Source organism: Erpetoichthys calabaricus, chromosome 11, assembly GCF_900747795.2.
Source record: "Erpetoichthys calabaricus chromosome 11, fErpCal1.3, whole genome shotgun sequence".
Taxonomy (NCBI): Eukaryota; Metazoa; Chordata; class Cladistia; order Polypteriformes; family Polypteridae; genus Erpetoichthys; species Erpetoichthys calabaricus.
In genome coordinates this window covers 84073173-84088710 of record NC_041404.2, presented here as the reverse complement: position 1 = coordinate 84088710, position 15538 = coordinate 84073173, and the positions used below count along the sequence as shown (strand labels likewise).

The 15538-nt window shown below is 36.4% G+C and overlaps 1 protein-coding gene across 1 annotated transcript in view; it reads right to left on the bottom strand.

Annotated features, from left to right (window-relative positions):
• The window catches only part of psd2 (pleckstrin and Sec7 domain containing 2), a 265093-nt gene that overhangs the window by 115459 nt on the left and 134096 nt on the right, over positions 1 to 15538 (bottom strand). Inside the window, exon 3 of the mRNA XM_028813479.2 lies at positions 6691 to 7161. Within this exon, the coding sequence (XP_028669312.1) occupies positions 6691 to 7161 (471 nt within the window). The remainder of the gene's footprint in view (positions 1 to 6690; positions 7162 to 15538) is intronic.

Genomic DNA, 15538 nt, shown 5'->3' with positions numbered 1-15538 from the left:
ATTCATCTTGCCTGTGCCCTCTGGCAAATGAACAGGGTTTTTCTTTTGAGCCTCAAATCTGTAACAATGTCATTTGAATTCTTTTATATCAAGTATTAAAGTAAATGAATGGATGAAATAATATGAAAGTGTTTTTTGTATAATTGTTTAATTTTGATGGGGAAAAATCCTACACCTCTAGTATAATTGTGGATAGCTACTTTGACGCTGATATGATCGGTGTACCTGATGATCCCAAAGAAACATGGTCATTATAAAATAAAAGAGTCAGCACACTAAACCAATGCACTTTAAAATGTGAAGAATTATTTTTCAATGTACTGTATTTTATATTTTTTACTCTAGTCAGTATGATTAATGGTGTAGTACATGGAAGTATGGTAATATTGATATGGTTTAAACAATCAGAACTGTTCAATTAATTATTTAAGCCCAGCAGTGGTAAAGGAATGCAATTATCACAGAGTAGAGGGAATGTAAAGAAATACATACAAGCAATTTAAACTGCCTCAGGGGAAGAAAGAAGGAAAGAAGAGCTATGTAATAGAATAATAAGATAATAACAGATATCTGTCTGACCCAACACACTAGACTACTGATAAATTTAGACATTTTATTTATTTTCACTGCATATCTTATATACACACATACTGAACTTGCCCCTTCACATATTGCTTTAGCGATTTGACAAACTTTTATATCTTATAAAAATCTGAGATACTGCCTTTAAGAAAAAGAACACACACTTTTTATTGTATTAATGTATTTTCCAAAAATATCCAGGATGAATAAAAATTTTAAAAAAAATGTTATTTAAAATGTAAAGTTCTGCATTTCTGTCATGTCTGTTCCTTTAGTAGAAAGGGCCCTGTGTGCCAGTGAAAGCAAAATGGAGTCCTGATGGCAGCATTGTGACTTTGTGACGTTATGTGACATTATACTTTCTTCACTAAAGTCAACTTTTTCAGTTCATGTTTTAAACCTAATGAGACTGTAATAATGCCAAAAGTTGATCTTGAAGAAGTTAGCTATTAAGTGTTCTGCCTTTAAATCATAAATTGAATGTTCTAACTTCAACAGAATTTCATGCTGTTCAAAATTAATGTGATCCCAGATTAAGATTAGATGCCATACCAGTGCCTGACCTACCTTGGACTCATTTATAGAGGTGGAACATTATTATTACATCTCAGTTTGTGTCCTTTTGCATTTCATACTTTATATAAATTAATGTTGTCATTTTCAGTATCAAAAAATGAATAACAGAAGCTAAAAACGATTGTGATCCCAACTAGGACCCCAATAATACTTTTACAATGTGCATGGAAGTAATAATATTTGTTACTCTTTAGTAAAATTAATTAATCATATTCATTTCCAGAGACTACTACTCCAGGTCATAACAGTAACATACGGAGTTTGGCAAAATTCAAATATTGTTCTCGCCAACTGCTTGGAAATGCAATAACACGACTACAATATGGTGTCTTCTCTCTGTGTTCAAAATCGAGTACTGCCCATGCAGACAGCCCTAAAGACATTCACATCTGGTGCCCAAAATACCACGGTTGGTTTCTCTGGATTTGGACAATCAGTATCTTGGGGAGCTCCACTCTATGGAGCTGATCAGCACCTTAATATCTTACATAGTAGATTTATTATTTCCATTAGTATCTAGAACTATAGTTAGCACATTTATCAGAGAGAAGGGTGCACACAAACAGAAATCCAACAATAAATTCTTTCAAGGTTCAAGTAAACCGTAAGAGAACCTGGTTCAGTACTAGGACCCATCCCTGGAGCAAAGCCTACGGTAATTATTCAGCAGTTAACACCTACCGGCAATGGGATCCACCAAGTTCAGTCAGGCTACACCCAAAAAATATCATTCAGAACTTCCATGTTCGGACCTGATCAGCCAGCCAGAGGATGGAGAGCAGCAGTGATGACTGAAGAGCAAAAGATATTGGCACAATACACTGAGGTAGACTACACTTATTTCAAGCATTCGCAAACTAGGCACAATCCTGTGGGTATCCGTCAATAAGGGCGCGCACATAAAGGCGACCTTCAAAAGGGCGACCTCAATTGGGCGCGGCGAATAAAACCGCACATAAATAAAAGCGATCTTCAAAAGGGCGACCTCAATTGAGCGCCGAATAAAGGTGCGCGTAAATAAAGGCGAGCTTCAAAAGGACAACCTCAATTGAGCGCCGAATAAATGCGCGCGCAAATAAAGGAGTGCTTCAAAAGGGTGACGTCAATTGGGCGCAGCGAATAAAGGCAAACGCAACAAAATTACAGAAAATTTATTAGATAAAGGCAATGATTGAACGTATAAAAAGGTGAAAGCAAAAATATTAAAACATCCAATTAATTAATGCATGAACTTCTAACGAACTATTTCTAAAGCTCTCTATATTTCCTTGTTTTCAAAATTACAGAAAATTAGATTAAGGCAACGACTGAATGTATAAAAAGGTGAAAGCAAGTTACACTTGAAGCTGTAGATTATGTGCAATGCCACGTAGATATTCGAGATGCGGTCTATTAGCATAATCAAGGACAATTAATTTAATTCGCTCCGAAGGTCATCCTTTTGAAGCGCTCCTTTATTTGCACGCGCATTTATTCGGCGCTCAATTGAGGTCGTCCTTTTGAAGCTCGCCTTTATTTACGTGCGCCTTTATTCGGCGCTCAATTGAGGTCGCCCCTTTGAAGATCGCTTTTATTTATGTGCGCTTTTATTCTCCGCGCCCAATTGAGGTCGCCCTTTTGAAGGTCGCTTTTTTGTGCGCGCCCTTATTGAATAGAACCATCCTATGTATACACAACCTGAGGAGGCCTAATTAAAGCACATTAGTGACATTACATTTTTCTATACATTTAAACCCCAATGTTGTAAGTCATATTCTTCATGGTATTGTCTTTTCAAAGGTTAACAACTTTTTTTTTTAATAGTCTTTTTCTATCCAGTTCAGAGAGCTCCATTAAATTGTTTGTTTGTATTTAATGTTTTGCATGTATTAAACAAAATGTCTGTGATATCTGGAGTTGCAAAAAGAAATGAAAGAAAGATAGAGGCATAGTAAGATAGAAAGGCATTTTCCAGATTCTTTCTGTATTCACTATCATCACACCTATTCCATACCTGGGAGATAAATGTAGATGATGCTACATTCTTTGAGATGCTTATACAGTATTAGCCATTAAAATCAGTGGCATGTCTCCATTTAGGGCAAAGAAGATGGTGGCAGAATTGGGTGCAATCTTGAAAAATCCCCTCCATTCCAACTAGAAGGCACTTTCTTGGAGTTCTTCTAGCCACAGGCTTGTTCCACCACATTTGTTTATTTATTGAGAGATTGATTGGCTGTATTATTATTCCCTTGAGCCTGTATCCATGTTTTTATGTTTCTGCTGCTGCATGCATCTGAATTTCCCTGTTGGATTAATAAAGTATTCCTAATTAAATGTAAGTGAGCAAAAGCATTGCCTTTATCAAAAATATGTGTGTGATAATCCTTACATTTTAGATGTATTTTTATGTGTACACAGTACAATGCAATTCCTGTCTGCAGGTTTGACCAACATGCCCCACACATCTACTCTGGAGGCCAGATTCTAACTCTGTGGGTTATGTAAAATATAAACATTGCAAAATATAATAAGTAGTGACCATCCAAACAGAAAAGTTTTCATTCTCATAAAGTTTTATGAAACTGACACCAAATTAAATTTTGCATTATATTTTGTAATTGCAAAACTTACTGAAAAGAGGTTTATTTTGTTTAGATTTTAAAATACTTTTGGAGAGCATTTTAAAAAAGAAACATTACTCTCTTATTATTTGCACAAAAAAAACTGTCTTCTGGAAATGCAACATGGCTAAACATAACCCACAATGAGATGGGTGAGGGGAAGAGGCATGGGTATACATACTAAACACCATTCTTTACCTGGTCAGTGACATCATAAATTTCACTTTTTTGTGAAATGGCATAGTTTAGCCAATCCAAGACAGGATCCTTTCCAAGACCACTGCCAAACATGTACTCCCTCTCTTTCTAACACATACATCCTCTGTATGGCTTCTTAGGATGGCTAGAACCCTTCTGACAGTTTCTCTTTCCCAAGTGTAGCAAAAATGGGAAACAATCCTAAATATCAGCAGCTCTTTTACCAAACTGAGCACTTTAGTTTGACAGCAAGCACTATTTGTTTGAGGGCATTACTCAGATTTTAACAGTTAACCAGGAGATGTGTGTTTCTTTCAAAAATTAAACAAAATATTTCTTTTTTGAGAAACTAGTAACAAAATTAGAAACAAAAAGTAAACTTTTATGCACTCTGCAGTGTGTTGTTTTAAACCAGAGGGCTTAGCAGTAATCGTTGTCAGGAAAGAAAGTCTTTCGCCAAAATTCTACAAGATAACCAGAGCTAAAACACCAAGGTAAAGAATGAGTCAAAAACAAAGTACAAAGTATAATGTAACAGAATACCAAAAATGAGACTTTCGTATCTTGAACATAGCAGACCGTACTGCTGCACCACAATTTATCAGCTCAAATCAGGGCAATGGATGCTAGCAACCACACAAGATCTTAAGGAAACAATATTAGCCAGCTTTAAGAGTGGTTATGTGATGCACTTAAAGTTGAAAAAAAAAAAAATGTGAATATTCTCAAAATAAAATTCAAACTCATTCCAGAAATTGAAGCTCCAAAATTAAAATTTCAAAATGTTAAATTCTCATAAACTGAAAAAAATATACTGAGATCACAAACCTTTTTTTTAACGTACAAAACAGGTCTCCGTTCTAAATAACAGGTCTGCTTGGCTCCACCAGAATGTTTATACAACTGATTAAAACCTATTTAAGCACACTTATATTGACTTCCTATTCCATAGTTGTCCATTACTGAGTTTTAAAAACCTTTTATTGGACTTAGGTATAAACTATGGTAAAGTACTCATAAAGTACTCTTGAAGGATGTTTTAAATACACAAATAGATGTGTAATAACTCTATAGAGTTTTCCCAATTTATGGAATACCCAAAACCCTTTTATAGTCCCACTATATCATCATCATTATCACAAGGTTTAACAACCATGTTCTGGGTTTAGTAAGATTAGGTAGTTGCTCCCCAAATCTTTTTCTGTACTCTCAAACCCCCATTATTTTATTATCATCTGGCACCACCTGCAACTTTGATTTTTTTAGTCTTCCTGTGGACCTCTCCCCTCCACCTCCATCTTGGTGATGCTCCTTACCTAGTAATAATCTGGAGCTACAGCCACTTCCCTGACACTTAACATTTAACTTAACCTAAAGAGAAGAGTTTCACAGATGCTACACGGGGCCTATATTTGGAATTCACTTTTTATATAGACACCTGATAAGACTGCTTCAAATGAAATTGGTTCTGGCTCAGAGATGTTTCGGTATCACATTGTTTACCACCATAGTCAGTGAGAAAGACAATCGTAAGTCAAAAGTTGGCACGTTTGATGGACAAACCTTTGCACCAGTTACCAACCAAACAGTCGGGCATGTACACACCCAAGTAACCAACAGAAATTCAGTGATTGGCTATGTTTCTAACACAATTGTTGCAGTCCATTTCTAAGTAATTATTGTACCACATCAGACTGAATTCATCCAAAGAACATTTCTGGACATCTCTTGTTGGAAAATAAAGTGTTTTTTTAATTATTTGAGAAAAATATAATAAAAAAAAAACACAACTTCAAAAATAAAAATAAATTAACAAACAATGAGACTCACTAATGTGCTTGTTTTGCGGTCTTGTATGTATGTTTTCATCTAGTTGATGCTCGGAACCGGCCAACTCTATTTAATTTCAAAAGCAACAGGGGTGCGGTGGTGCTCAAACATAAAGAATGCTGGCAGTCACCTCTACTTCACCCTCTGGTGATCATTCCAAGTGTCAACTGGATGACAACATGCATACAAGATCACCCCCCACTCTACCCAGAAGGGGGTGGGTTAGTGTTGATTTCACCATACGGTATTTTTAGTCGATCAATGAGAAACATGTGTACCAAGTTTCATGAAAATCGCTCCAGCCTTTTGGAAGTGATGCTGGAACATACATACATACACTCACACATTCATTGACTTTTATATATATAGATGTAAATCTCCTTCACTTTGTCTGACAAACCCATAAAGAAGCACGTGCATTAATTTATAATTGTCTAACCTTTCTTATCATATAAAATGACAAAGCACCACTACAGGCAACTTCCTTGTTTTTCAAATCATTTAATGCTTGCAGTGTAAGGAGTTTTACTACACTTGGGTCAAACTTGTACATTCAAAACAAAATTTTTTTTTGTTTTCAACACTTTTTCTTTAAAAGGTGTTTTTGTAGAATAGTATAATTCATTTCGATAAAGGCATCTGAAAGCAATATTCATTATTGTCAACGTTTTCTTTATAGGAATAGCACTCACATATTCTGCTTAATTTCTCCTCCTTGTCCTTGAATTTATATTGTATTTTTCAGATATAGTCGTCTAAGATGATTTATTAACCATCTCCAGTTAACGTTGTATTTTAACTGTAATTACTCATGTCATGAGTTTTTTTTCTTGTAGTAAATGTAATTACCTTAGTCAAGCAATATATGAATGTCAAAAACTCTGAAAAGTATCTCTCTTACCTGATTGAGTTTGAAATCTTGCTGGCATCATCTAATGTGCCATCTGCGTTAAGATGAAATCCATTTGGCACATTTTTCAAGGATGACCTGCTCAGGACATTCTCTGATTTGCTGCTAGTAATTGAGTTCCGGAGTGGGCTTCCATAGGTGCCCTCGGTACAATTACTCGCACCCTGCTCCTTTTCATCGACAGTACTTAGCTCTAGCAGATCATGCTGAATGGCAACAAGTTTTTGTTCCAAAAGTTCTGGACCTTCTTTAATTCTTTGTTGGATGAGTGGTGTAAGGGGAGCTTCAAAACTGACACAGCTGTCTGTCTCATCTGTCAGTGACAATACATCAAGGGAATCCAAGCTACTATAATAAGTGCCCTTCATGAGATCAGACTCCACAATTCTCTCAAAAGTAGAACTGAAGCCATCATGGTTATCCCTCAGTTGGATTGTCTCTTTCTCAGTGATTTCTTCATGTCTGCAATAAATAATCAAAACCAATGTTATCAACACAAGCTCATCAAACAGCATTAAACACAGTGTACTATCTAAAAGCAGAATTCAAAACAAGGATTGCTATTTGGGTAGCACACAATTTTAATAATACTATATAGATTTATAAAATTTCATCTGCATAGTAGGAGAAAAAACAACTTTACCATTATGTGCCTGCTGGAATGGTGTAAAGCATGCTGCCATTGACTGTCTACTGTTGAGTGATGGAGTGAAACTTGCCTATCTGACCGATTGATGGGTGAATTTGGGTTTGGTGGATGCCAGGGGAATGCCACTTTCCAGACTGCATGCTGCCTATTGCAACTTTGAGGAGAAGGGATAATGGTATGGGCTGTTTTTCAGGGTTTGGGCTAGTCTCCCTGGTTCTAGTGTAGGGTACTTTTAATGCTACAGGATACAAAGTCATTTTTGACAATTGTGAGCTTCCAACTTTAAGGCAACAGACTGGAGAATGCCCTTTCCTACTCCAGCATGACTGTGACCTTGCCAGCTCCATAAGACCATAGTTTGATGAGTTCAGACTCGAATAGTCTGCACAGAGCACTGACCTCAACCCTATTAAACACCTTTGCAATGTATTGGTAATCCAATTGTGAGTCAGGTCTTCTCATCCATAATAAGTATCTGACTTCACAAATAGCTGAATGGGCACAAATTCCTACAGACACACTTTAAAATCTTCATAGAAAGCCTTCTCAAAAGAGAGGAGGGTGTTATAGCTGCAAAGAGGTGCTCAACTTTATATTAATGCCTATGGTTTTGGAATGGGATGTCCAACATGCTCACATAGTTTCCACAAACGTTTAGCCATATATTGTATGTGAAAGCCTCTGATGTCTTACTAATTTGCATTTGCCTCTCTGTGAATATAATACAAATTATATACACACACAGGAGAGTGGGAGTATAAGAAAAATATACTTGGACTCATTTTTCTTAAAAAAAATTGCTTGCAAAAAAATAAAGCAAAAAGAAGTGTGCATTTCAAGAAATAATTTTTAAAACTGAAATGAAAAAAAAGAATTTGATTCATTTGAGTTAGCAGATTTTGTTATGAAATTTATTATTCAATGAAATGCAGAAGAGACACTAACCTGGCAGTCATTTGAGCACATTTAAAACTTTTTACAGTAAAGAATTGTCAGAAGATCTCAACATTTTCAAAATCATTTTGAATTTAGAATTATAAATTGCTGAACATAGATTACAAATAGCAAATTAAATCTAATGACAAAATGCTACATTTAATTCTGACTTGACCTTCCTTATTTATCAGCCTTTGCCTGTGTCAGAATATGTAAATGCCCATATTTAATTTAATTTTATTCAGTAGAGTGCACTATATAACCCGTGTAGCTGTGTATTATTAGTCTGTTTAATCTGCACACTTCTTCATTGAAGATTTTAATGAGTCCAGTAGAATTTAAAGTCACTTTCTTTGTTACGTTTTAATGCATACACTTAAAATGTTGTATTTTCATTGAACTCGGCTTATTATATACAGTCATGAGAAAAATTAAGTTCCATTTGCTATATGCTGCTACATGCTGACTAGACAACATTACTCAGCCCGTGTAGATGTTTTGGCCACAAATTAATGCTGAAAATCTCCCATTCCACCTCATCACAAAGATACTTTATTGGATTGAGATCCTGCGGTGGGTGTTGGCTGGGATTGGCTCCAGCAGACCCCCGTGACCCTGTAGTTAGGATATAGCGTGTTGGATAATGGATGGATGGATGGATTGAGATCTGAGATTCACTGGCAGATATGTGAAACCAGCTTGAGATGGTATCCATTTTAAAATGGGGAGACTGAAGTTACAAAGGGATGCACATGATCAGATAAAAGCTCAGAGATTCAAATGCTCAATTGTTATTAAGAGGCATACCCCACCACCTCCAACTTGTATCTTGGACATAATTTAAAAATGACCTATGAATTTATGCTGCCTTACATCAAATTCCAACACTGCTCTCTGCATGCTGCAGAAGACATAGTGAATCTTCAAACCTGACTCTTAAGATCTGGGGTTTATATAAGTTTAGTTTTCATGTTTAAGATGCATTTATGATCATTTTCATTATGTTATAAAAAGCTAGTGTATTCCCTGTTTGCTGCAAGTTTTTGTTTACTGTGGAAACCACCATTTTGTAATGTCTTCTGTTGGAAACAAGGAAGTTGTCACATATGATGTCTTCTTCTGAAAAATATTTTAAGATGGTGGCAACACTGCATGTGGCGTCCAAAATTTTGGATTGCAAAGACTGTAGAGGTGGTCAGCTTTTTTTTCTAACTCTCTGGGGATTTAGATTTTGACTTTGGTAAACGTTTTGGTTTTGGTGTTTTCTGGTACTATATGATCTCCTGGCTGTGACCCTTTTTGTATGTTATTTTGACAAATTTATCCTTGTTCATAATCTTTCTTCTTTTCCATTGTAAGTCTTAGAAGAATGTCAACGACAGATTTTACAATCTTCAATTATCCAGTTTTGTTGATCACTTTATCTTCACTGAGAAACATAGATCCCAACATGGTCTTCTGCTGCTGCAGCCAAACAGCTTCAAGTTCTAACACACAGTCACAATCAGAGAAGCCTTTCTGCACATCCCTGTTGTAAAGAGGTGTTTTTTGAGTATCTGTAGTGTGAGCTGTTTCTGTCAGCATGAGCTAATCTGTCCATTCGCTTATATCTCCTCTTATTAATAAGCTGCCTTTACTCACACAATTCTGATTATTAAATGTTTAAATTAATTGTACATTTTTTTTATTTATTGCACCATCCTCTCAAAATCCTAGAGACTGTAGTGTATGAAAATACCAGGAAAGTGGATGATTTTGAGATGTCATTTCTGTCCTGAAAAATTAAACCTTGGTCAATGTCATGAAGATCACACATCATGCTCTTTTGACAATGTCTGCAAAGTATATCTCTCTATCATAAAAAAAAAATCTTGAGACAAGACTGTTGCCAAGAGATTTTTTCAAGTCCTGCCCTCCTCTCAACCATTTTTAACCACACCCATTGTCCTCTTACCTTTCATTCGTGTGAATGCTTTTGTCTGACACAGTTTCTGCGCTCTCAGCTCTTATAAATTTTTATGTTTTCCTCACTTTAAGTTCCCAATAAATTTTTTATTAGAGAGATAGAAATGATATTCACGCCCGGGCAGTTATAAGTTGCGTTGTCACGATGTAAGTCCAAACACAGAATCAAAATTCAATGCAATACTGGTGAAAAGTTAATTCACTAAATTGTTTTTACTGAAGCTTTATAGTAAAAGTGAACGTTTAAAAAGTACTTGCATGTTAATTTCAAAGCCATACAGAATGAAAACATATAACACAATGAATACCTCTAATGTAACATGAAACATAAATTTCTTTCAATTTATTACATTTTACTATTTTTTACTATGGTTAATTACTCGCTGTAATGTAAAATAGTTCTATTAAGCATGTGTAACAATCTGTTTAAATCGTACATCCGCTTCCCCATACACAAGTGGCAGATTTGTGAAATAGCTAGCATGTAGCGCCCGCCCACAGTTTGGCTTGGATAGATAGATAGATAGATAGATAGATAGATAGATAGATAGATAGATAGATAGATAGATAGATAGATAGATAGATAGATAGATAGATAGATAGATAGATAGATAGATAGATAGATACTTTATTAATCCGAAGGGGAAATTCACATTGCGAAGCGGTCATGGGGTAGATCCCCCATTTAATTATATATATATATATATATATATATATATATATATATATATATATATATATATATATATATTTACAGTGCATCTGGAAAGTATTCACAGCGCATCACTTTTTCCACATTTTGTTATGTTACAGCCTTATTCCAAAATGGATTAAATTCATTTTTTTCCTCAGAATTCTACACATAATACCCCGTAATGACAATGTGGAAAAAGTTTACTTGAGATTTTTGCAAATTTATTAAAAATAAAAAAATTGAGAAAGTACATGTACATAAGTATTCACAGCCTTTGCTGTGAAGCTCGAAATTGAGCTCAGGTGCATCCTGTTCCCCTGATCATCCTTGAGATGTTTCTGCAGCTTAATTGGAGTCCACCTGTGGTAAATTCAGTTGACTGGACATGATTTGGAAAGGCACACACCTGTCTATATAAGGTCCCACAGTTGACAGTTCGTGTCAGAGCACAAACCAAGCATGAAGTCAAAGGAATTGTCTGTAGACCTCCGAGACAGGATTGTCTCGAGGCACATATCTGGGAAAGGTTACAGAAAAATCTCTGCTGCTTTGAAGGTCCGAATGAGCACAGTGGCCTCCATCATCCGTAAGTATATATATATTGTGGCAAGCGGCTGGGGGTGGCTCCCAGCCGGGATGCCCAGAAGGACTGGAGGAGGGATTACGCCTCCTCCAGACCACGAGGGGGCGACCGCCCTGGTGGCTTTGGGGACCACAGGAACTGAGCTTGGAGGCCCAACCCTGTAGGGGCCCGTGGTCACCGTCAGGGGGCGCCCCAATGCCTGGAGAGCCCTGGTCCTCAGCACTTCCACCACACCTGGAAGTGCTAGAGGGAAGACGACCAGGGACACCCGGAGTGCTTCCGGGTGCGCAGCCGGTAGTTCCGCCACACTGGGGAGTGCCAGTGGAAGATTATCGGGAGGCACCTGGAGCACATCCAGGTGATTATAAAAGGGGCCGCCTCCCTCCATTCGAGGGCTTGAGTTGGGAGTGGAGAAGGATGGAGCTCGGGAGGACAGGAAAGGAGGTGGCCTGAAGAGAGGAAGAGGCATTGTGAGGCCTGGACCTTGGGGGAGTTTAGGGTTGTGTGTGTCACTTATTTGTAAATAGAATGTACAATAAATGTGTGTTAGGTGAACCATCGGTGTCCACCTGTCTGTGTCCGGGCCGAGCTCCACTATATAATAATTCATTACATTTATATAGCACTTTTCTCAGTACTCAAAGCGCTATCCACACAGGGAGAAACCGGGAAGCGAACCCACAATCTTCCACAGTCTCCTTACTGCAAAGCAGTAGCACTACCACTGCACCACCTGTGATATATATATATATATATACACAGTATATAGTGTCGCGACTGAGCACGGGCACAAAGAGGACAGCTCAAATGGGATCCAGGTGTGATTGCTTTGTCCTAATCCTTTGTTTCTTCCTCCCACTGTTGACCAGATGATTAATGGCTATAACACATCTGATATCAATTCCAGTGTCCGTCTACCTGTAAATGACTCTTCCTACCAGTCTACCAGACCTTCAAAGATGTCTGAAAGATGTCTCTGCAATTATTGTGGTTTTTTTTTTTTTTTTTGCTTTGTTATTCATTTATATGTGGTTATCAGGCTGATACCCCACCTCTTTATTGTTGTCATCTTGGATCTCTAACATATATATCTAAATAGTATCTACATACAGTATTTATTTATACTGTTTATAGATACTGTATTTAGTTATATTTGCAAGATTGGCTGTTTGAAGGAGTAACCAATTTATGTTAACAACCAGCCAAACCTAACAAATCGATTGTTGAGTGTATATTCACAGCAGGAAAGACTTTCTGTGTATTGTGAAATTTTCATAGTGTGGTTTTGCAATAATGGATTAATTTCCTTGCTAAAATGTACAATGGCAGTTAACAATAAAATTAGGCAATGTTAATTAGATTTAATTTTTCAAGGATTTGACTCCATAGGATTTGACTCCATAAATATCCTGATGTTTTATCTTTGCTACTTGAATTATTGAACAGTAAAGCTGTAGGGGGCTTATCTCTTAGTTGCTTTTTAAACCACAGAGCAGAGAAGTGAACCATGGCAATTCAGCAAGTAATGTTTCTTGTGCTGCTGTTTGTATTCTGGGTTCATATCTAATTTTTAAAAATCTTCTTTCAATGTTCCTGCCATGTACACATGTTTTTTTTCACACAGTGCAAATGTTATGTTCTAAATTTAACTTGCTAGAGTAAATTTTATGAATGTGTAACTGGGCATGACACATGACATGCAGCATTCCATTCACAGTATGGTCTTGTTTTGTTTCTGATACAACCTTCCTAGAGAGTGCAAGACAGAGAGGAGAAAGTAAAAGGACTAAACAAGCAAGCTTCAAAGGGAAATCTGTAACTGTTGGTGCTATAGGCAAATGTACCTTCACAAAGTACCATAAAAACTTGCAGTGTACAATTGCCATAAGCACTGTTATTTAAGAAGGTATCTACTCTACTCAGTGACGGCGGCCAAGATCCCAGAGCAGTTTTCCAAGCAAGTCGTAAGTTACAACCAAAACTGGATGATGAATAGTGTTAAAAATGCCATCTGGTCTGATGATTGGCATACAACATCAAGGTTCCATAGACCCATCCTGTATTGCATCCAGTGTAAAGACTTAAGGTGGTGATGTAGTGGCATGGAAACAATTTTTAATGCCTCTTAATAGCAACTGAGTGTCACTTGAATGTAATTAAATATGGATGGAAAAATACGAAATGATGTGAATTCTAGGAAGATATTAAGGCTTCTATGCAATTAAAGATGGCTTTCCCTTCCTTATTTATGGCATGTACACAGGTTGCAGACATCAATTTCTTTTGTAATTTGTTTTAGTATTTGTGTATTAATATTCTACTTCTGTTGGTACTTTATCAAAAACATTTTATATAAAACTTGATATTGTACATGAACTTTGAGTTGTGATGCAAAATCTCTAATTGTGAGGACACAGATATATAAGGCAAATACTGCCATAAACAGATGCTTGAATGTGAGGATATTTCCCTCATTCCTAATAAATGACTGAGATGAATCAGAAGAAATAAGTACTCCTTTATGTCACTACTATGTTAAGGGACAGCTGACTATTGTGGAGTGCCTGATCGTCATAATTCTACAGGCTACAGACAGGGGAAAAACATCAGAGAAAACAATAACTCCTGGCCACAAGGAATGGAGAAACATCTAGGACTGTGTTTTCTCTTATAAATGGTGGGCTGCTTATGGGTTGCTTATAGCTTCTGGTCATTTGGCTCAGGGATGTGTGGAGTCCAGAGCTAGTCTTGTGTCCTGTTCCAAACCTGAAGCTATCCTGAAGAGTATACTTGGAAGTATTGTGTACAAACATTTTAGAAGAGTAAAAGTAATGGTGAAAGTGGCATGGATCTAGGCCGCCCTAGGGCAGGCTAGAAACCTAAATAAGATAAGAACTCAAGTCCAGAAAAACTGTAAAATTGTTCACTTGTGACTTTAATGTGTCTGTTTACTTATTTGGAAACTCATTGTCTTAAAAAAGGCACTATTGGTGGACATACAGTATTTGTTTTCTTTGCTTTATTCTGCTTCTGGGATGTGTCAAGAGTACCCTTCCAGCTAAAATTTTGTTATAGAATCTCAGTCTTGACCGTTGACTGTGTTCAAACCATTGTGTGTTACCATTATTCAGTTATTCACATCTCTCCCACTCAAGGAAAAACCCTAATGACCAAGCAAATGCAAAGAAATATATATTGTATATGCATTGTTTTTTCAGGGATGCATTAGATCAAGACTCAATACTTAATTTAATTGTTTTACATTCTTCCATTCACTATGAAGATGTACATTTAGAATAATTTTTAATGAACTGCATGTGTATGACATGCAGGTAATGTTATCTATTTAATATGGTAATAGCACATAATGCCAAACCGACCTTTTTTAATTTTACAAACCTCCTGGACCATACTTTTAATTATAGTTTAATCGAGAAACTTTTTGTTTAACACCACTATAGACTACGATAAAGCTACCTTCATTGGTGATTTTAATATTCCCCTATAGATGGAAATAGACACAGCAAAGTGTTCTATTGCCACTTTGTGTGTCAGTGTTTTTCATATAATGAAATATCCATTTACATTTTTAATATTAGAATAAGGTATGATTTTAAAAAATATGATGTCATTATTCAAATTGTAATTACGTCACCTCTAGAATTAAATAATTTCAGATTAGTATTTAATTATTTTTTAACTAAGCTTGCCAATAGATCGCTAGACTGCGACTAGATTACAAAATCCATTTACTGATTTATTAAACCATTTTAATTCAGTTTTAGAGCTGTGGTTAGCGGGGACCTGCCATGGTGCCATTAGGGTAAGGCAGATGGTTAGTGTGCAGGCCCATTGCTGGACACATTCTCATACACACAATCACTATTGCTGGGCCAACCTAGAGTCTCAACTACATTAAAACTCAACCTTAATTTTAAGACAAATAAAAATCATATAACTATAACTTCTAATGGAAAATATATAGCTCATCCCTAAACTAAAGAAAAAAGAA